The sequence below is a fragment of the Solanum stenotomum genome, chromosome 4 (genome assembly GCF_019186545.1).
Source record: "Solanum stenotomum isolate F172 chromosome 4, ASM1918654v1, whole genome shotgun sequence".
NCBI classification, from domain to species: Eukaryota; Viridiplantae; Streptophyta; class Magnoliopsida; order Solanales; family Solanaceae; genus Solanum; species Solanum stenotomum.
The window spans coordinates 3,727,486-3,752,160 of NC_064285.1; the positions used below are offsets into that span (position 1 = coordinate 3,727,486).

Below are 24,675 nucleotides of genomic sequence, written 5' to 3' on the forward strand. Positions count from 1 at the left end.
ATGGATAGATAAATCCTAAAAGATATAACATAGATAGTAATTCATACCTTCAATATAGGAATATTTATGACATCAATGTAAATAAAGAGTCTTAGAATGGGTTGAAATTGGAGATCAATTGGCCTCAATCGTGGATTCTCTTAAAATGGGTTAACACTTGAATGAGTTGAGATTGAACCAATTCAAACTATCTTGAGCCCAACCCTTAAAATTCTGGGCGGGTTGAGCAGATTACCTATAGTTGGGCTCATTTTTTACACTCATAGTGTCAACTATACAGATCTCTTTAATGATACTAATACATATGTATTTGTTGATACAAATGATGACAATAAATTATTCATATACAAATACAAATTGATAGGATTTTATACAATTTATTCATTAATAAAACTTGTATTTCGTTAATACTATTGTATTCATTGATACATATACATATTAATTATATATATACAATTATCCAGATATACAAATACAAACATTGATACATATGTATATATACCGGTTACATATATACAATTATATATTAGATATACAAATACAATTCGTCTCTCTCCACTCTCTGCCCTCTCTCCTCGCCTCTCTCCTCCCTCTAATTTATAGCTACGAATCGTAATTAGCAAATTATAGTTATGGGGTATAATTAAGTTTATTGTAATGGCTATTTACGAAATTTCTCCTAGGGGTGTCAAAATGAGTCCAAATATACGTAACCCGCCTAATCCGTTCAAAATTTATGGGTTGAGCTCAAGATAATTTGAATTGAGTTCAATATCAACTCATTCAAGTCTTAACCCATTTTTTTTTTAAAACTTCAATTGAGCCCAATTCAATCTCCAATTTCAACCCGTTTAAAAACTCTTTATTTATTTATTTTCTTGAGTTGAAATTCAAAATGTGGTTATAAAAATTAATTAATAATATGTTAAAATTATTGAGATTAAGCGGGTCAAATTGGACGAGTCATAACCCAACCCGATTTTTAGTCCATTTGAACCCAAAGTAAACTTGGGTGGGTCATAACCCAACCCGATTTTTAGCCTATTTGAGCCCAACTTATTTGAGCCCAAAGTAAACTTAGGCAGGTCATGACCCAACCCGATTTCTGTTTCAACACATTAAGCAAACTATAGCTATAGAAGGCCTAATATTTGCTATTTATGAAAGTTCTCTTTTAAATATCTCCAATGTCAACTCAACCCGCTCACTTGACATCCCTATTTAATCCTATCTAAAAATGAAGAGACAGAATCAGAATTTGATTTGAGAATCTATCACGACATATTTAATTTATTGGATTCAAAATTCATTATTAATACTAATATCTTAGTGAATATATCAAATGAAACTTATTAATTCAGATAAATAAATACATTAAACGTGAAAAATGGTCTGTATATTTGATATTTACATAAAAAAATCATAATAGTTAACTATAGTTAAGTTATAAATTAATGTGATAATATGAATTAATTAACTATAATTGATGGAAAAATTGTAAATAAAGACACGTGTGACGTGTTCATTAGGCGTAAACATTAAATAACAATATAATTTTACCTAAATGATATATTAGATTCGTCCCTGATATTAGAGATGGCAATGAGGCAAAGCGGGTGTGGTGAGGGGCGGGTTGAAGTAGTCTTTTAAAAAGCCGATGTAGTGTGGTGAGAGTAGCGGGGGTTTCAATGTAATTTATTTTTTTAATTTGAACCGCAAATTTTAATAGTTAAGAATTAAATTGCGTATAATTACGAACTATTTTTTCATCCAAACTCCTAATATATAACATTTATTATTATTTCAAACTATCATGTTTACTATAACAAATTGGAACACTTTAAAAGAATTTTAGCTTACTAAGTAAATTAAAATCAAATAAAGAGAAAAGGTTATGGTATATCCTTCAACTTCGCGATTTAGAGTTGATATACCCCTTTTTACAAAAGTAGCTCACATATACCTTTATTGTAACACAAATGACCCAGATATACTCTTCTGATCTAATGAAAGTGAAGAAATAAAGGGAAAATGGTCAAAAATACCCCTCAACTTTTGTTTAGTAGTTAGGTTTATCCTTGACTACCCAATTTGTCATGAGCTTTGATAATAGTATCATCTTCTTTAGGAGTAAAAGGTTGATGATCCACTTAAGGAGAAGTTGATCACACCACCAGAGCCTACATGATTTTCCATATCAATTTGGAATCAATTGACCAATAACTAACCAGTACTTTGTTCCATGTTCCCCTACTAGCTTCTGCAATAACTTGTCATCTTGAAGATTCCAATATCAAGGCCTGTTCTTTCCCTTTTTCTTCAATTTCCACTGAATAAAATTAGTCAAGTATATGAGATAGAAGGAATGAAGGATACTGGCGATATAAAGTACAAAGTATATATGTACAACTTGGTAGGAGGAGGTAGGGCCTAGCACTTACTTGGTAAAGACTTGTGAGGAGAGCGGAGTATATATAGTGGGGGTGGGGATACAGGGGATAGGGGTGACCGGATTAATAGAGATACTCCCTCCGTTTCAAAAAGAATGACCTTCTTTCCTTTTTAGTCTATTTCAAAAAGAATGACCTCTTCCCTTTTTTGGTAACATTTTAATTTTAGTTTTCCATGTTGCATGTTTAAGGCCACAAAATTAAAGGGAAATTTGAGTACATTTGACATAACTTTAATTTAGGACCACAAGATTTAAAAGTCTTCTTTATTTTCTAAAATTTTGTGCCAAGTCAAACGAGGCCACTCTTTTTCAAACGGAGGGAGTACTTATTAATTATACAAATGAAGTGTATCCCATTGCTATAATCTCATAAATTATTAGTTTTTTTTCTTTAAATAGTGTTTGATGGATTGGATTGGAGGGGAGTAATATTAAAATTTGACTAGCTATTTTAGGGGGAAACAACAAAATAACATTCAAACTAACCATTTTAACAACAAATAAATGTTTGACAAATAATTATTTTTATGGGTAAAAAACTTATGTTTTCACATCAAACCAATGAATATAAGAGATTTACTTTGATAGGCACTTATTGAGATTAACTGAAAATTCGATAGAAAATTAATAAATTATACTTATATCATTCTGCGTATAAATTCCTTGACTTATAGTTTGATTTCATATTTTTATTTTGACTATCTCAAACTCTCGATTATTATGTGTTGGCATTTGAGGAAGAAGCAGTCTGTCAACTAATGCACATGGTTCAATTGATTTGCCACCTTATTTCTTATAAGTGATTTTCGTTTTTTTTGTGTATAAAATCTTAACGGTTTAACCGATACGAACAGATAATGATCACTGATAAATTGAGATTTTAATGATCCTAGAACTATTTAGCATATCTATAAATCGATAACTAAGTCGAATTGATAAACTTTAAAAGTGAACTGAATCAATCGATATGCAACCCTAGGGAGATCTAGTATGTAGCTTAGGTAAAAATGCATCCGCCCTTGATGTTTACATTTTCGTTTGGTTGGGAACAAGTTAACCCAGGATAAGTTATCCTGGGTTAGCTATCCTGGATAACTAATCTCACCATGTATATGGGATAACTTATCCCATCACTATGATATAAATGGTGAGATAAGTTATCCCAAACATGGCAACCAAACAAGATACAAAAAGTTTAGGGATAATACATATATTTGACCTTAAACTTGGCTTCAAATTTTAACTTTGACCTCCAACTTTCATAGTGCACAAACAGACACTTTAACTATCCAACCTTTTAATAAATAAACACGCGTGTCTTACCTGGCAAAACGCGTGATGTGCACGTTTTTTGCGCGAGTTAGGAGTGATTTTTGAGGCCTACAACAGTAAAAAAAATGCTGAAATGACAACTCTACCCTTAATTAATTTTTTTTTTTAGTTCAAAAATGCACGTGTAAAGTGTTTAATTAGTTGGCAGCCATTGAGTGGCTCACTAATCCACGTGGCAGCGTTTGCATTTCACGCTCTTGGCTCCAAAAATCGCGTGTTTATTTATTAAAAGGTTGGATAGTTAAAGTGCTTGTTTGTGCACTATGAAAGTTGGAGGTCAAAGTTAAAATTTGAAGCCAAGTTTAAGGTCCAATATATGTATTATGCCAAAAGTTTATCCCATCACTATTTATTTCTATCCCTCACGCCAAACGACCCCATAGGTTTTAATAAAAATTCTATCTTAGCTCGAAGGAAAGAACAATCAAAATCAAACCCTCCAAAGAATATGATTAAATAAATTTAACAATTCAACTCTTGGCAATGTAATTTCTATTTAAACCAGGGTGTTATTTTTTTAAAAAGGAAATATATTTATTGGAGCCTGAAGGGTAGTTTAGTCATTCAACAATTCATTCAAAATGCCTTTTTTGGAACCAACATAACGTTTCATACATCCCAAAATTCACACTTACCATATTTTTTGCCTCTATATATATGAAAGGATGTAGTAGTAATCCATTTGTCTGTTTAAGTTTAAGCCGCCAACAATTCACAGCAATGGCCTCTTTAACCTCCGAGTTCCTCAATTACATTGTTTTTCGCTATCTCAGTGAATCAGGTAATTTAATTCTCATCTTCAGAATCTGTCATATTTATCCAAGTTTAATTGATGTTCTGTTTCTATTCTGAAATCCCCATGAATTCGAGTTTGAAAATTGGATCCTCTATCTGCATAAGGCAGGGATTAAGGTTTTCGTACACACCAACCTCCCCCCCACACCCCTGGATATGTTGTTGTTGTTAGATGATGTTAAATTCTGCAAAGTAAACATTTTTTCTGTATCGAAAACATGTTGTTGTTTGCTAGGTTTGATCTATATATCCACTAGAATAATAAATTTTGAATTCAGTTAATTGAATGTTGTTGTTATTACCAAATTTAAATATCTATCTGTCTCTCCATTTTTAGATAGGATTAAATAAACTTAACTTTTTAACTCTTTCCCATGAGGAAGTAAATTTGATCGTGATGGACTAGTACCGATTCAGCATTTGCTTTTGGGTAGTATATATCTAATCGGTCTACTGGTTTTGCTGATATATTCTTTCAGGATTCACACATTCAGCATTTACTTTTGGATACGAGGCAGGGCTCAATAGGAGCACAATGGATGGACATCTAGTTCCTCCTGGTGCTCTTATTCAATTTGTGCAAAAGGGTATTCAGTAGCTTGAACTGGAAACCAATTTGAGCAATGTAAGGCAAATATTTTAATATTCTGATTTTTCTATATGAAGTTTAGATCTTTTTATTACTCTGAACTAACCAATATTAACTACGGCATTCAGGATGATACTGATATGTATAAAAACTGAATGTGTGCTGAAAAGAGTATATTTATTAATGAAGGCAGCAAGGTATTAAATAGAGTTACAGGGAAAATAATAAGACTCCTAAACGAACTGAACTAAAGTAATCTAAATAAATAATAACTGCTGAATTAGTAATGCAATCCTAATACGACTAAACTACTGATCCTAATAACTAAACTACTGATCCTAATACGACTAAGCTACTGAGTGATGTCCTAACGCCAGATGTTCTAATACGCCCCCTCAAGTTAGGCGATGAGTCACCAAGCCTAACTTGAACAAATTAGACTCAAAAGCAGATTTAGGAAGTGCCTTGGTGAGAGTGTCAGCAATTTGATCAGCGCCATGGATATGAACAACACGAACCCTTTTGATGTCAGCATAGTGGCGAACAAAGTGAAAGTCCACGGCAGCATGCTTCACACAGCTATGGAGAACAGGATTCTTGCTCAAGAATGTGGCTCCAAGATTGTCACAATAAATTGTGGGTAGCTTCTGTACTGGAAAGTGCAGCTCATTTAGGAGATTGGTGACCCATAAGGTTTCAGAAAGTGCATTAGCTACAGCCCTGTATTCAGACTCAGTGGAGGAGCGTGAGACAGTATTTTGCTTCTTTGAGGACCAACTAATCGGATTGTGACCAAGAAATAAGATGTAACCAGATGTAGAAACTCTGTCAACAATGTCCCCACCCCAATCTGCATCAGAGTACACATGTAGATTGAATTCATCAATAGGAGTAACGCGTAGGCCGAGTTGAATGGTACCATGTAGGTATCGAAGAACACGTTTTACAGCCTTCCAGTGAAGGTCTGATGGTGCTTGCATGAATTGAGAAAGCTTGTTGACTGCATAGGCTATGTCAGGTCTAGTGAAGGATAGATATTGAAGCCTACCCAAGACTCGGCGATAACGTGTAGCATCAGTCAAGTGAGTTCAATCAGATAAGGTGAGTAACTCAGATGCACTCATTGGCGTGTTAACACTCTTGCAGTCGGTCATTAGCTCATCATTTAAAATTTCATTCACATAATTTGCTTGGGTGAGAATTAAACCGTTAGAGTTGTGTATCACTTTAACACCAAGAAAATAGTGAAGATTACCTAAATCTTTAATAGAGAACTTAGAAGCAAGGGAAGTGACAACTTGATTGACACTTAAAGTATTGCTCCCAGTGATAATAATATCATCGACATAGACGAGGACGAACAATGTATCACCTACACCATGTCTGACTAGTAGTGAGGCATCAGATTTTGTCTTAACAAAGCCTATGGATGAAAGATAACCCGTGAGGGCATTGTACCACGCCCGAGGAGCCTGTTTCAAGCCATAGATCGCCTTTCGCAGCCGACATATATGCATTGGTTTGTCATCACTAGTAAACCCCGGAGGTTGAGCCATGTACACTTCCTCGTCCAGGTTGCCTTGGAGGAAGGCATTATTGACATCCAACTGGCGAAGATGCCAGTTGTGACGAAGTGCCACAGAGAGGACGATGCGAATTGTGGTGGGCTTGACGACTGGGCTGAATGTGGCATGAAAATCAATGCCCGGCCTTTGAGTAAAGCCTTTTGCAACCAGGCGCGCTTTGTATTTGTCGATGGACCCATCAGCATTTCTCTTGATCCTGAAAAGCCACTTGCAGGATACAATGTTTTTGGTCGGGTCAGGAGGAACAAGTTCCCAAGTCTGATTTTTAATTAAAGCATCAAATTCATGTTTCATTGCATAACGCCACTCGGGGTGTTTTTGTGCTTGTTTGACAGTAGTGGGTGTGACAGTGGGGTTCAATTTGGCTAGGTAATCAAAAATCTGTTTGGGTTTGGTGATATTGTTTTGGGATCGAGTGACAGCATGGTAGGAGGAGACGGACATTGAGGCGGTGAAGGAGCGAGTTCCAACTCGAGGATAGGACAGGCTGGTTGAGGAGCCATGGGTGTTGGTGGGATGGTGTTTCTACGTTGATAGACACGGAGAGGAGACAAGCTGCTTTGTGCGTTGGTTGGGATCTGTGTTTGTGAGTTTGTAGGGAGGTGTGGTAGTTCTAAACGCTGGGCAGTAGCTATAGGAGAGGGGTTCTGGGAATTGGGAATTATTGAAGATGAGGAAGATAAAAATTTACCTGGAGAGGGAGGAGTTGTAAGAGGTGAATCTGTTGCGTCCGCTGCTGATGCATTGTCGGATAAGGACTGTGAGTTTGAGTTGTCGCCGGACTGGGCTGGAGATGAAGCAGACGGTGATGGGAAAGCTGGAATTGTGCTTGCTGCTATTTCTAATGGAGTTGGCAGATCAGTAACTATGGGAAGTGTGGGTGTGGGGTTCGACGAACTTGGCATTGTTGTTTTTGCCCATTCTAGGTGAGTTGATGTAATGGTAGTATTGGCGAACAATGTCTTAAATGGAAATACATCCTCAACAAATCGCACATCTCGGGATAAATACACCTTTGCAGAAATTGGGTCAAAACACTGGTGACAGTGATGGGATAATGAGAAACCAAGATAGACACATGGGGTAGATTTTGATTCAAGTTTATTTTTGGAGTATGGTTTAAGCCATGGATAGCATAAACAACCAAAAATCCGGAGGGAGTTATAATCAGGTGATTTTCGAAGTAATCTTTGGAATGGGGATTGATTATCTAGGTGAGAGGTTGGAAGACGATTGATGAGGTAGACAGTGTGATGGCATGCAAAAGACCAGAATTGGGGTGGGAGGGATGCCTCATGTAAGAGTGTTCTTGCAGTTTCGACGATATGACGATGTCGTCACTCTGCAAGTGCAACTCGTCGGGGTGTATAGGGTGGGGTGAAGAGGTGTTGAATACCGTGAAGTGAAAGATAGGAGTCAAGACTTTTATACTCACCTCCGCCATCAGTATACAATGATAAAATTTTAGTGTCAAAATGTTTTTCCATCATAGGATGAAATTTTTGAAAGATCTCTTTAACTTCACTTTTCTTTGTTAGTGTGTAGAGCCAAGTGTACTTCGTATATTGATCAACAAAAATATAATAATACAACTTTTTGTCAAGAGATAAGACTGGCGATGCCCCCATAAATCACTAAAAATAGTTTGAAGTGGTTTAGAGCTAGACAGTGATAATTGGGTAAAAGGATGCCGATGAACTTTATTAGATAAACAAGAATTACAATGAAAGTTTTTGTCTCGCTCATGAAATGGTAGCAAGAATTTATTTAAAATAAACATAAGAACTCTAGAGTGAGGATGTCCAAGACGTTGGTGCCAAGTAGTGAGAGGACTAGATGTGGAGATAATGTGAGCTTAGGGATGTGAGACAGGCCACTCATACAGTCCATTGTTGGTCCGACCGTGCACCAGTGGCTTCCACGTTTGCAGATCCTTCACAATAAAGTTAAAAGGGAAAAATTCAATAGACTTAAGATTGTCTTGACAGAATTTAGAAACCGAAAGAAGCTTGCGTTTAATGGAAGGGGCACACAGAGTGTGGGTTAGCTTAAAGACATTATTTGATGCATTTAATTTAGTAGAACCAGTGTGAGAGATAGGAATTTTGTTACCATCACCCATAGAGACATCCTCGTTACCGTGGTATGGTTGTAGGTTGTGCGGCTCTGTTGTGATATGATGGGTGGCTCCTGAGTCAACTATCCAAGGGTTGGTGTCCGCCGTAAACCCAGTGGCATAGTTGGCTTTCGCTTCAAAGTGATTATGAGACTTCGAGCGGCAAACATTGGCAGTGTGGCCAATTCTATCACATAGTTGACATCGAGTAACACCGTTCGGATTGGAATTGGACTGCCATTGTGGTGGAGTGCTTGGACGCGAATTTTGGCGCCATTGTGGAGAGTTGTTGGTTTGTCTACGATTGTTGCGATTATTGGAGTTGAATTTTGTGGGAGTAGCAACTGCAGCAGTGATGGTACTAGGTAGTTTCTTAGCATCCTCGTGGCGAAGGAAGAGTTCAAAGTCCAGTAGCTTTTCAAACAGTTCCTCATAGGAGATAGCCGTATCGCGTGCACGAATGGCAGCAAAGATCTCACGAAATTCAGGACCTAGACCACTGAGTATTTTGACGATGAGTTCAGGATTGGAAACAGGAGCACCAGCAGTGGCTAACTCATCTGAGAAGGACCAAATAGTGTGAAGATATTCAGTAATAGAGCGAGAGTCCTTAGTGACACGGGCAAGCTGATCGCGCAAACTGAAGACTCGGGTTTGAGATTTGTTCGCATAAGTGGTATGCAAAGCATCCCAAGCTGATTTAGCCGAGTCAGCGGCAGCAACAGTAGAGGCAATAGTGGGTTCGACAGAAGCCATGAGGGCATTCTGGATGAGTTGGTCCTGACAGAACCAAGTTAGGAAGGCAGGATTAGGAGATATATTTGCGCCGAGAGTAATAGTGCGACTGGGGGATGGAGTGGTTCCATCGAGATGGCCAAAGAGGTTGTAGCCATACATAAGCATGGAAAATTGGGCTTTCCAGGTGGCGAAGTTGTGACCACCGCTTAGTTTGATGGGTAATTGGGATGCAGGATTGAATTGAATGATAATATTAATACCCGTCGTGTTATCAGCATTGACAACTCTAGGATTGTTGCCATTGTTGTTACCATTGTGATTGGTCATTGTTGCTGATCTGCATGAGGAGGAGAAAAAAAAATTGATCGTACTCGTTAGAGCGTGAAGAGCCCTGATACCATATAAAGACTAAATGTGTGCTGAAAAGAGTATGTTTATTAATGAAGGCAGCAAGGTATTAAATAGAGTTACAGGGAAAATAATAAGACTCCTAAACGAACTGAACTAAAGTAATCTTAAATAAATAATAACTGCTGAATTAGTAATGCAATCCTAATACGACTAAACTACTGATCCTAATAACTAAACTACTGATCCTAATACGACTAAGCTACTGAGTGATGTCCTAACGCCAGATTTTCTAATAATCACTTACTTGAAACTCATTGTATCACTTTGAAGTGTAGAAGGCGGAGGATCACAAACAGGCTTCAGACCTCCTGGAAATGAACCTACACAAAGCAGTTAAAGAATGAACCACAGGATGCAGCAAAAACTTGTGGAAGGACTTTGCTTTTTTTAGTATTTGGCTCACTTCTTGAATTAGTAGAAGAGGGTGTTGAAGTATCAAATGGAGCAAATTTGGTGCTCACTGGCTGCATCAACTGGTGACGTAGTGGATGGAAAAAAGGCGCGGAGCGAGAAGCAGCACGTGTAGATGAGATCTTTCCAGATTTGGAGATGACATGTACAGTACAGAAATCAGGAGCCCCTTTTAAAATGCCTCCTGGTATGTCTTTGGCTTTAAATCTGCAATGCAGACATTCTAAGCCAAGTTTGTAGCATACATATCGACATATTCCTATGAAGATTGTAATATTCGAGGGTCTTAAATTGAACAGACATATATATATTCATGATAGAGTATGACGTCTCATAAAAAAGTCATTTTTAAAGTTCTATATGAAGCAATGTAAGGAAAATCTGCAGCATACAGAGTCATACCTGAGAAGACCGCCTCTCGTTGAAGCACCAACAATCAATACCTCTACTCCTGTTTGAGTCGCATATTCAATGACTGCTCTGGCTACATCCGTGTCGTCTAGCACAATATCATAACATTGTATCTGTGTTTTTAAGGATTAGAAGAACCAAAGTTAGAAACGCGAAAGCTGAAAGGACATAATTAGTATGACTTGACAAATTTTCTGAAATGTTTGTTACTCTTTTCACATATTTATAGGTGAATTCATCTAAAGATTTGAGTTACTAACATCTTTTCTTGTACAAAATACTCGAAGAGGGAGAAACAGTTCCTTTGTCTGCTGATCCAATTCAATATTTCCCGATCCACCTTCATCAGAATTCTGGTTTGATTCTGAAATGTAAAATGTACAGAGTTATTTCTGCAACAATGTGATTTCACACTAATTAGAACAACATAATGAAGTAGCAAAAAACATTAGGTGATTTCTTTCCATTTGTCTAAGTTTTGGTGGACAGAGTTATCTGATATGCGATCAACTATAACTCACCTTTGCAATGAACTCCTAACTCTAACACAACCAAATCAGACAAAAAGTTTGATACTAAGTCCAATAAGACTTTGACATACAAAGTATCAATGGATGTGGCTTACTGATCGATGAAGTGGGATGAAAACCAGAGAGAACAGGGTTCAAACTCATTAAGTAGACAGAGTTATCCGCTATGCAATCATGTTTTGCTAGTTTTGACGTTGCAAATTTGCTTGCTTATAATAACTAGCATAGATTTGATAAAAATGTAAATCGTTCATCGCGCTTAAAGTTTTGCACCTTTCAGCTACTACATCAAAAACTCATCCACCATCAACAACATTTCAAGCACAACTTGAAGTTGATTCCTATCATGGGATCCCAAATGGACACAATTTACTCAATATCTTTATTTTGATTTGTACTAGTGGCCATTCTACCATATCAACATGCACAAACAAATACCATAACTATCTGGTACCCGTGCTGATGATAGGTAACATGCATTCAATGAAATACTCCGCCTACTAACATACACATTCTACTTTAATTTGTAAAAGTGGTCATTCTACGACATCAACATGCACAAACAAATCCCATAACTATATATCTAGTACCCGTGTTGATGGGAAGCAACATATATTCAATGAAATAGTCCTTAATATCTTCATTTTGAGTTGTACAAGTGGCCATTTACAACATCAACATGCACAAACAAATATCATAACTATCTGGTATCTGTGTTGGTGAGAGGTAACATGTATTCAATGAAACAGTCCTTAATATCTTCATTTTGATTTGATACTCGTGGCCATTCTACATTATCAACAGGCACAAACAATACCCCGTGTTGATGAAAGGTAACATGTATTCAATAAAACACTCCTCCTAAACATAAACATTTCTACTTATATTGATTTGTAAAAAAGTGGTCATTCTACAACATTCAACATGCACAAACAAATCCCAGAGTCACCCGATACCTGTGTTGGTAGGAGGTAGCAGGTATTCCATGGGATAGTCGAGGTCCAAGCAAGCTGGTCGTACATACACTGTTATTAAAAAAAAACATAACATGCACAAACAAACAAATATTTAAAAGAGAAAGATTAGAAGAATTACTTGAAGATGTGGATTGACCAGATGCATTAGCAGATTGCTTTAATTTGACATGAATCAAAAGAACAGTTTGTCCTCTGGCTAATAGATGATCAACAGTCCATTTTAAAGCAATTTGGCTTCCTCTATCTTTATCTATTGACACTGCTATTAGTTTATTTGGTAGTGGCATTCTTTCTCCACTCATATTTGGTGGTGGTGGCCACATTTTCTTCAATTTCAAAAAAAATTATATATATATTTTCAACAATACATGATCATTCTTATTCTATTATTAATCCAAATATGTATTACACAAAGAATTGTTCAAATCTAACACATAAAAATGTTGTTGTGGCCTTTTGTTTGTAATTCTATCTTCAACCCATTGTATTGATTCTTGATGACAAAATTAATCATAGAATTGAAAATCTTGATAATTATGACACTTAGTTGAATTTGATCTGTTCTTGAATTTACCTTAGAGAAGAAAGATATGATTTTTAGTGATTAAAAAAATTCAGAGAATTTGATTGGAGCTCCATTTTGGGTGGATACTTAGTTGGTTTTATGTAATAGTAACCACTACTAGTATTAATTATCATAACAAACTTCTAGTTTCAATTTTGATTTTAGTTCTTAGAATATTTGACCACTATATTTAATGTTTATCAAAATTATTACTTCATCTATCTTATTTTATGTGAGGTTGTTTAACTCAACACTGAGTTTAAGTAAGAAAGATTTTTAAAACTTTTGGTCTAAAAATGAATGATAGAAAATTGTGTTGTACTAAATCATTTCATTAAGGATAAAATGAATATTTTAAAGTTAAATTGTTACTTCTTTTTGGGACTGACTAAAAAGAAAGTAAGTAATATAAATTGAGACAGAGGGAGTAGTTGTTTCATCATTTAACTATCACACGTGTTTTGTTAAACTTGTTTAATTAATTTATATTTGAGGGTAATATAATTTAAAATTAATCAAATACAACATATTTCTTTTAATATAAGAACCGAAATAATTAATTGAGACTAGAAAATCGGGAGAATGTACCAATAAGTGAGGAATAAAAATGTTATTATATTTTAAATTATATATGATACACTCCATTTGGATAATTATTACTTATTTTTTATAACACTTCAATTAACGTTACTGAATATTTATCACCAGATAACTTAATTCAAATTAGAATAGATAAGAAGAAATCACATATTTTACTCACTAAATATCTATTACCAGATAACTTTATTCAAATTAGAACAAATAAGAGAAATCAGATTTTACTCACTAAGAAAAGAATAGTGCTAAAAAAAAAAAAAGACCTATTTGAAATCAAATACTTTTAAATAAGTTGTGAATATGCACACCAAGTAAGAGAAAAAGAAGAAGATTTAAAAAAAAAAAAAGATTTTGTATAAAGTATACCAAAAATAGATAATTACAAATTCAAAATATTTTATAAAACGAGAGCTGTTGACCGTACTTCAACTAATATACATGCTAAATTGAATCAGATTAATTTGATATTTTAAAATTTAAAATTTAAATATTTAAAAACTATACGAAAATTACCATAAATTACAATCCTAAATAAAAAAAAACAGAAAAACTTAATTAATCAAACGTGAATTTGTTTTCTTACTTGAGTTAATAAAATTTAATGTAAAATACCTTTCCTAAACCTTCAATAACACAAAGACTTGACAGACAAGTTACATTAATTTTCTCCTTCTGTTAGAACTAGGAAAACTTTAGTATAACTATAAAATAACTTGAATATTAATATAAAAAAATTTATACAATTCTCTATAGTTGTGTTGTTTTCTTGTGAATTAGAGTTATGGTGCAAGAAAATAATACTTGTTGTGAGTTTGATGATCAATGTGAATCGTGGACGAAAAATATGAATGACTCTTCATCTTCTTGTGTTACACATGAATGTGTAATTTCTTTAGAAGATGAAGAAAAAGAAGAAGAGATGAAGAGGGAAAAACGCGAAGAGTTGATTCAATATTATATAAAACGAAACGAAGAGAAAAAAGAAGCAGAGTTGATTGGAAAAGTGAAGGAAAAAAGAAAGAATGAGGTTTGTGTTGATGCTATTGAACACTTATATTACCTTATTCCTTGTAGGAAGAGAAGCAAAATACATAGAGAGTCGAGGTACAAATTTCGTGAAGAGAATGAATTTAGTGATACAGTTCAAGATTTCGAGGTTCCAATAATCCCAAAGATTGAATCTTTGAGTATGATCACCACAGAGCCAATCGAAAAAATTCAAGATTTCGAGGTTGCAGTAATCCCATCTTTGAGTGTGATCACAGAGCCAATTGAAAAAATTCAAGATTTCGAGGTTCCAGTAATCCCAAAGATTGAATCTTTGAGTGTGATCACCACAGAGCCAATTGAGAAAGTTGAAGAAAAAGCCGAGAAAATCAAGAAAATGCTTCAGTTCAAAAGGCGAAACAGAGTTTCACAATCTGTTCTGCCAGAGGAGTTGAAGAAGAAGATTCAAGAATTAGGGGTTTCGATATCTCAAGTGTCGTTAGTGATTGAGAAGCCACTTTATAGTACTGATTTAAGTGAGAAACACATGCGTTTATCGATACCAGTGAAGCAAGTTGTTAATCCTGATGAATTCTTGAATGCACAAGAGAAGGAGATTTTGGATACAAGAGATAGTTGCAACAGAATGTCGAAGATAAAGTTCAATTTGATTGAGCCATCACTTGAAGTATGCAACATTTATTTGGCTAAGTGGTCAATGAATTCAAGTTCTAGTTATGTGTTGTTGAATGACTGGATGTCAGTGCACCAGAGAAATGGTCTCAAGGTTAATATGATGGTGCAGTTATGGTTTTTTCGTAACGACGAAAATCGATGGCTGGCACTTGTTGTGGTTCCTGATGATCAATGCAGCAGTTAAATGTTCAATGTACTAGGCTAAAGTTTGGACATGTCTAATTATAACTACGTCTTTAGTACAGGTGTTCACTGATATTGTATGATAAACTTCACTCTTTTCCTTTTTGTTGAACCTGATAACACTACTGTGTGACATGTTCTGTAGTTTTTACTCTTTTCCTTTTTGTTGAATATTTGGTTCAATTATTTGCTTATGTAGTTTTCTCTGCTTAGTTTTGTTACCTGGCATTTGGTTTGCATATGTGTGTTGATTACAGGCAGATGCGGCGTCTAATGAGGTTTATGGACAAGTCTCACTAGTTCCTGACAATCAGGTATTATGTGCTTCCATTGTTGATTTGGATGTGTTATTCTAGCGGCTTAAATTTGGTTCCTTTAGGTAAAATTTGGGGCTGTTTCAGTGATTTGCAATTGCTATTTTGGGTGCAGTTGTGGTGCTTTATGGTGGTTGTTTTGGTGCAAATCTAATACTGTTTTAGAGGCTATTCAGATGCTGCTGTTTTGGTGCAATTCCGATGTTGTTTCGATACTTTTCTGCTGCAATTTTAGTGCAGTTTTGAATCTTTCGGCTCTGCTCTTTTGGTGCAATTTGTGTTGTATTATTGTTGTATATCTAGTCCAGCTCTTTTGGTGCTGTTTTGATGCATTTTTGGTGCTGTTTTGGTGAAATCATGATGTTGTTTTGATGAAGTTTTTCTGCAATTTTTAGTGTTGCTCTAGTGCCAAAATCTGATATAATTTTGATTCTCTTGGTCCCTTGTAAATACAAGAGAGATAAAGGCGTAAGTATCCTTTTGGATTATGATCGAAATTTTAGTGACACATTTTAATTAAACTAAGGTTCTATTATCCCAAAACTCATTCTTTTTGTAATTTTGTACACTTTTTTGGCTTGTGTGGCGTCCAAACATCTCTCACGCGCCTCAGCTACGTGGAGTCACAGAGTGTGACGTAAGCCAAAAAATGTATAAAATTACAAAACAAATGAGCTCGAGGCAATATGACCTTAGTTTAGTTAAGATATGTCTCTGGAATTACGGTCATTGTCCATGAGATACTTGTGCCTTATTCCTAAATACAAAAAACTCGACTTTTTATGAATTGAAATACTTATCATGAAATATGTTCTGTCCTAACTAGCTTTAATTCTATTTATATTATAACGGAGAAATGTATATTTCATCTTCGGCCAATGTGTAATACTTCATCTTTAGAATGTATAGCTTATTTGCACCATCGACACATAAATTATCAAAATTTTCAAGTCAACTTCTCAACAAATTGAAATCTAAAGATCGAAGAATAACTAGAATTTCCATTAAAAATGAACTTAATCCATATATTTTGGAATCAAAATCACTTTGTTTTTATTTCCTTTCTTCATATACATTTATGTAATTAATTTAATAATAATCTTGAAAGAGTTTTATATAAACTGTAACTTTTTCTAATGAGAATTCTAATACTAGTGAAATTATCTGCCTTGCCTTAAAATAACTTTGTTCTTTCTTATTTGAAAAAAGGTCAAAAATGTTTTTAAGGTAAAATTTATACTCCATTTATCCTCCATTAAAATTTGACTCCACCATACCATAAACGATTTAAACATTATTTAGCTGGATCAGATATATACACACTTATTTGATTTTAATTTAGTTCCTACTTTTATAATTATACAACAATTTGGTTAAAATGTAGGGAATTTTCTCACTAATATAAGGCATTACGTCCAACATATTTTGTGCCTTTTAAAGCCACTTAATTACAAGTGTAACCTCTTACATGTAGTTATTTTTGTCGATTTTTTTTTTTTTACAAAAATCTTAAACATTTTTGTAGATTATAAATTTGTGTCGAGAAAGTAATAATTAAGATAAAAAAATATTACAACAATTATTATGTTTGATTTCAATATATGAGTGCTATATTCTCTATAAATTTTTTGATTTTTTTTTCGAACATAAATTTAAGAGTTTTTGAGGTTAACATTGAACCTTGGTGAACTTGATTTTCATTTGTACTTGAAGTCTGATAATCTGCGACGCTTTCATCCACGAGCTCTATCTAGCTTCTTGTTAGAATTTTGGTCCTTTTTTCGAAATTATGAGGACCCTTATATATAGTTGTAGAATGAAACATGCTTCTTTCGCTCTATCATATTTAAGTAACATGACGATATTTGATTGACCGGTACATGTCACTTGTATACACATAAGTCATTTGCGGTCCCTTAAAATTGTTCGCATAATTCACTTAGACGCCTCAACTAGGGGTTGTACCTATTGAACACCTCTACCCTTCAATACATGTACCTATTTAATACTTTTTGATAACATGGCATTATAAGTGTAATACACATTTAAGAGGCGCGTGAAGCCAAAAAAATCTTTTTATGGACCAATAAAAAATGAACACGTCAACAAAAGAAAAATCATAATATGAACATAATTTTTTTTAAAGAAAAAATGGCAGTCCCAATGGGACTTTTCAATTCAATAGTATTACCTAGAACCCTCGTCCACCATTCCTTTTCCACCATCGACACACCTCTTTCTCAAATAATCCATCATTCTTTCTTTCTATCATCATTCCGCCATTATCAATATCATGGTTGTTGTTATCGTCATCGGAAAAACATTAATTAAATAAATAACCAGTCAAAACACAATAAATCAAAAGAGTTTATTGATAAAGATTTTCATTTGAGTTGTGAAAAAGAATTTCATCAAAAACAAAAATCAAATTGAGTTAAAAATAATTCCAGCGAAACTCCATTTTTTTTGACAAAACTAATACGAATATGAAATTATTTTCTTTGAAATCGTTAAAGAGTTCAAAAGGTGGAGTGAGGATGATTATCAGAGTGCACATGGTTTTAACCAGCGACTATTGTGTGTGTTATGGCAGAAAAAAAATGGGGAAGAATGGACGTCGAGGGGTGGGTGCGTTGTTCTGGGCTTCTGCAAAAGGGAAAGAAATGTTTTTTTTTTTTTTTTTGAAAACATAGCTTTTAGAGTATTTCCTATATTATGGGCCCCATTACCACATGTCATTTTTTCATTAGTTATTATGCCACGTCAGTGGCGAGTGTATGACACACAATCTTTAATTTTTGTTTATTGTCAAAAAATGTTCTATAGATATTTTTTTTGACTAATAAAGGTGTTCAATTGGAACAAACCTAAGATAATGTGTCTAAGTGGAATATGCGAATAACTTTAAGGGGTCGCAGATGACTTAAGCCCATATTTTGATTAGGCCTAACCCATCGGTGGCCCCTTAAAGTTGACACGAAGTTTCACTTAGACACCTCAACTAAGCGATGTTCATTTTAAACCCCTTATGTTGGATCTCGTTGTGTCATTTTGACACTTTTCGCTGACATGGCATGGTGAGTGTAATACACTCAAAGTCAGCGCGTGAAAGGTTTTTTTTTTACCAAAAAATTATTTTTAAAACACTGTTCATCTTCTTCCCTCTTTCTTTGTGATTATCTCATCCACCACACACCATCAACCCACCGCCACTGTATTATCGCCATTAATCTTATTAAAATCGAAGCAATTTTTAATTTTACAGATCTGAAAGTCACCACAACCATCATCTTCTTCTCATTCTTTTTCTTTAGATCCAACAATTAAATTTCAGTGCCATGAAATAATTACTCTATTTCTTGTTCACATATTTGAATCCTTTGCACATACGAGAAATGCAAAAAAAAAAACAATTCTTCCATTGTTAGTTATAACTGATTCTTTTTAGAAGTAAAGAAAAGAAAAAAATTATGCTTTTATAAATTAATTTTTTCAATGTTATTAAATTCTTTTGAAAATGTTTCTTGAAATGATGATAGAGTGAAAAAGGGGTTGAGGTTGGGGTAAAGATGATGGACAATCTAGTGGGGGTGGAGGAGCGGTTGGGGTTGGGATGGATGGAGTGGAGAAGACGCCTGGGTTGCTTGGGTGAAGAAGACAAGGGTGAGTTTCTTGATGAAAATTAGAAGTAATGAATTTCTTTTTAAAAAAAAAAATTATTTTTGAGTTTGAAATGCCACATGTCATCAAATCAGTGGTTATTTTTCTTTTTATTTAAAAGTCATTAGTTTAGAATTATTTTTTATATATATGACATGTGTCTTTGTTTAATTTGTCACTTTGACACGTCATCGGCGAGTGTTTAACACACACTTTATTTTTGGGTGATAGTTAAAAAAGTGTCCAAATGACACAACGGAACCCTACATAAGGTGTCTAAAATGAACAAAACTCAGTTAAGGTGTCTAAGTGAAATTTGGTGTCAAATTTAAGGGGCCACCGATGGGTTAGCCCTTTTTATTATTAACCTTTCATTTTGCCAGACATGCTATATCATTTTGACATGTTACATGATCATATTAGCTTTGGCATACCCTGTCATTTGACATATGACATCAAATTGAACCTCTACAATAAAATGACATATTTGAATATAACAATTTGTGTTCATCATTTGTAACTCAATTTGACAAGCTAGCTCATTAAAATCAAACTTTTTAATTAAATTCATATTTATTTAACTTAACTAATTAATTTAATTATATTAATTTATAATATTTATTTAAACTAATATATCCTAAATTTAATTTAGTTCAAATTATTTTATGAATTTGAATTCAATAAAATTTCAAAATGATTACAACTCTATCTAGTTGTATAAATTCATTTTTCTTCAAACAAAAAAAATAAAGGTGAACATAACATGATGCTTATTGAGTATCCCGTATTTTCATCCAAATTAAAAAATAAAAAATCAACCAAATTAAAAATCTACACAAATTTAATTCCCTTTTAGCCCAAATTATAAATTTCTCTCAATCGATTTCAACAAAGCTCAAAGGTATGTTCTTCAATGGCTGAATCTTCAACTGATTGATGTGTAAAAATCGCTTTTCCCAATTTTCTGGGTTCATTTTGACATTGTTGATTTCTCAATTTTGTTGTTTTCTTGGCTGTTGATTCATAGATTTGATAGATTGTAACTTTTTCATCCCTAGTTGAAATTTTTGTTTATTAAGCAAAAAAATTGAATAGAAATGAAACCCATATACAACAAGAGCAGAAACCCCCAAACCCATCTTCGTTATGGCCTCAAAACCTCACATTTAGGTATTTTCCATTTGTGTGTACTTCAAAAGTTGTCAAAGTTTGGTTTTACAATTGGGTAATGCAATTTGTAGATGGAGATTTAGTTTCTTGTTGTAAGTGGATAGGTAAAATGGTAGATGTGACCTTAAAGTTCGATCGAGTGTAGAGAAACCTCTAGAGCCTTTGGATCTCATTACAAAGGATGTAGATGAGCTGCGGAAAATAATAAAAGAGAAGAAGGAGAAGGTTCAGAAAGATAAACCTAGGCAGAAGGATAAGGCGAATGCTGACCACAAACGAGAACCTACAAGAGAAAGGGAGATGGAGAAACAACAGAAAGAAAAAGAGCGTGAACAAGACAGAGAAAGGAATGATGTAATGGTTTTGGAAGGACATACATCTGAGGTTCGCCATGATTTCTCAATAGGTTATCTAATATATAGCTTCTGTGTTCTGTATTCTATACTAACATTGCAATTCTCTTTTGTTTTTAAACTTGTGCTAGGTTTTTGTCTGTGCTTGAAGTCCAAAAGGGTCACTGGGTAAGCATTAGTACCATTTATTTCATTTTTGCTCTCGTATATGAATCAACTGATGTTCATATTCATACTTCTGTTTTTTATTATCCTAGTTAAAAGGTTGAGAGTAGTTTTAGACTCGCCTAGTGAATCATGTCTATTATAGCTAACCATGTGTAATAACACGTTAGGTCTGGAGACGCTACTGCTAGAATTTGGACTATTGGAGATGGTCCATGTAATTCAAATATCCCAAATGTTTTGGTTTTGAACCATTTGGAAAGTCAAGCAACTGAGGAAAACAAGGGTGTTACGTCTCTTGACTGGAATGTGAGTTTTCTACTGCTTGTTTTGGGCTGACTTCCATTGATCTATACTTTTCTGATGGACTTTCTGAAATTAGACTGCATTGCTTGTGGTTACATATTTGATTTTCTTGTTAATATTTGATCTTGTTTATATGAGTTTTTCTTGTACAGAGCGAGGGCACCCTGCTTGCGACTGGTTCTTACGATGGCCAAGTCAGAATCTGGAAACGATCTGGTAAGGGGCATTGAGGAAAAACTTATTTTGAAAATTGAATGTATAAATTGCCACCACTTTTCGTGTCTTTTTTTCTCTTACCGACTTTTCATACAGGGGTATTGATTAGTACTCTTAACAAACATAAAGGGCCAATCATATCTTTGAAGTGGAACAAGAAAGGTGATTATCTCCTTAGCGATAGTATTGATACCACTGTCGTTGTTTGGAATGTGAAGTTTGGAGAATCGAAGCAGCAATTTGATTTTCATTCAGGTGTTCTGTCTCAATTATTCTTTATATTTTACCTCATATCTGAGCAAGGATAGATTTTTTTTTGTTTTGCTTATGTTCTCACTGTTGTTGTACAACCCCATGCAGGTCCATTGCTTGATGTTGCTTGGCGAAACAATGATTCTTTTGCGAGCAGCTCCGCTGATAACATGATATATGTTTGTAAAGTTGGAGAGAACAAACCAGTCAAAACGTTCTCAGGACATCAGGTTATGCTTAAGATGTTATGCAAGTTGAATTACTAGTTGATGTATCCTTCGTGAATAGTCTTAAAAGGTTGTTTACTTCGCCATTGCAGAATGAAATCAATGCTATCAAGTGGGACCCCTCAGGTTCCTTGCTGGCTTCATGCTCTGATGATACCACAGTTAAGGTAATTCCTATCTTGTCCTTCTAAAGGTTAGGCGCATGTCACGTTTCGAAACGTGCAGCAGACATAAGCTTGGTTTTATTTAAATGGGATAAGGTAGAGAGGCAGCGTGATGTGCCACTGCCCCTCGAGGATTTCGTCAATAATTTATTGTTTTTGTGCAGATATGGAGCATGAAACAGGATGTCTGCTTGCATGATTTCAGAGAACATCGCAAAGTATCTATTTTTGTTCTTTCTTTTTCTTTGTTGATTCATTTAATCAAATCAGACATCAGCTACTGAGTAATATGTTTTTGTTAGGAGATACATACCATCAAATGGAGTCCAAGTGGCGCTGGTACAAGCAATCTGAATAATCAGTTGTTGCTGGCAAGGTATGCTATCTATTGCTACTGGTCATGTTTACAGTATTCTTTCTCATGTAGTGGTAGCACAAGGTTCTCGATTATATATTACATTACCCTGCTTTTAGTTCTTTGAACTTATTGGTTTTGCTTTATTGTCTGTGTAGTGCTTCATTTGACTCTACCGTGAAGCTATGGGATGTTGAACTAAAACGTCTTCTTCACAGCTTAAACGGTCACAGGTAATGGATGTTAACTCATTATGTCTACTAGGAACGGACACAAGAGATAGTAAGGCACTCTTAATAAAATTCACACTTATTTAAATGTCAAATATTGATAGGCTCGAGTATTATGGGGTTTGTTTACTAGTACTCAATTGAACTATCAATATGCGTGTATCTTTCTTTTAGATCATCACAATCTTTGTATCGTTCCTGTTTAATGTTTTTGGTTTTTCACTAAGTAGGTTCTTTTCCATTTTGAATCCAGGGAACCTGTTTACTCTATTGCATTTAGTCCGAACGGTGAGTACTTGGCAAGTGGCTCATTGGATAAATGCATGAATATATGGTCAATGAAGGAGGCCAAGATTGTAAAAACTTACAATGGTGATGGCTGCATTTTTGAAGTGTGTTGGAACAAGGAAGGCAACAAGGTTGCAGCTTGTTTCGCAAACAAGAAGGTCTGTGTGTATGATATGCGATTGTAGATGTTGAGGAATAGCTTTAAAAGGACTTGGGAACTTAAAATTTTCATTTTAGTTAATATATGCGCTTATTTGGACATATGATGTAAGACTTTGTTTGGTATCATGCTTTCTTTCATTGATTTATCAATCATATAGAGGTTCTTTTCGGCATGATAGATTGTTAAACTTGTCAAAATATTTCATTTAGACATTCGATCTAAGCCATGCTTCAATTGGACATGCCTAATTAGAATGTCAATAATCTGACTTATTAATAAAGTTGGTATCAAGCGTGATTTTTTATGACACAATATTCATGGGCTAACACACACGAAAAATTGAAGAAATCATCTAATTCCTGTACAAAGGCCCCAAAGTGGACTCTAAAAATTGCAAGACTGTGTGTGTTGCTCCCAAAACTCCCTACGGAGGGTTTCATAAAGGTTTCTCAAAAATATTGTTCGAAAGTCATATCACCAAACTAATCATGGACACACAAAAAATGGAAAAAATTGCATAATTCTTATAAATTGGCCCTAAATGCCCAAAATGGACTCTATAAATTGTGAGATTGTCTGGAAGACATATCACCAAAATGTTCATGTGCAGGCATGAAAAATTAAGAAAATCGCTTAATTCCTGTAAGTTGACCTCTAACTGAGTAAAATGGAGTCAAAAAATTTGTGTGATTGTATGTACTGCTCCCCCAACTCTCTACGGAGGGATCCGTAAAGGTTTCGCAAGTCTGGAAGTCATATCCCCAAAATATTTATGGGCTAACACATACGAAAAATTGGGTGAATCGCCTAATTCCTATAGATTATCCCCTAAATGTCCAAAATGGACTCTAATGATTGTGAGACTGTACATACTGATCCTCCAACTCCCAGCGGAGGTTCCGTAAAGGTTTCTGTATATGTAGTATATTTATTATCCTCAAACAATTTTTTTTTACTAGTGATATAATAACTTTAGATTTTTCTATAGATAAATAAAAAATAATTAGCTTATTGTGAAAATTAAAACTAAATAAAGACTTGTATTGTATTTACTAGTTTTCCCACGAGTTGGTGGGGTATTTTTTTTAGATTGTCCCGATACCTTTCGAAAGCTCTTTGCGCACAATTGGAGCTCTTACACGAAGAGGGTCCAATATCTTATCTTTTATATCTTTCAACCATTTTTGCTGAAATATGGTACTATGCAACATTTCTAGATAGTTATCTAACTCAAACGAAGCAATTTCGAGATTTCTTAAAAAAAATCACAACACTGCATATTTGATTTGCTAAGATGAGTAAGACTGTAATAGACTTGTGTAACACTATTAGTATAAACAATCTTAGATTCTGAACTTTCATCGATAAGACAACTCTTGGCAGATCTTTTATTCCTTTTGTAACATTTTTTGTCCATCTCTTCAATATGTATTCCT

General features: G+C 34.5%; 1 protein-coding gene across 1 annotated transcript; it reads left to right on the plus strand.

Annotated features, from left to right (window-relative positions):
- The first annotated feature begins 14,354 nt into the window (after nt 1–14,354).
- On the plus strand, nt 14,355–23,404 carry LOC125862838 (WD40 repeat-containing protein HOS15-like). Its single transcript, XM_049542964.1, has 14 exons — nt 14,355–15,284; nt 15,634–15,690; nt 19,230–19,353; nt 20,666–20,904; nt 21,025–21,041; nt 21,209–21,347; nt 21,497–21,560; nt 21,657–21,815; nt 21,921–22,042; nt 22,132–22,206; nt 22,368–22,421; nt 22,506–22,579; nt 22,717–22,791; nt 23,042–23,404. Exons 1-14 carry the CDS (start codon nt 14,355–14,357, stop codon nt 23,259–23,261), a joined length of 2,349 nt encoding a protein of 782 aa, XP_049398921.1. The 3' UTR covers nt 23,262–23,404.
- The last annotated feature ends 1,271 nt before the right edge of the window (nt 23,405–24,675 follow it).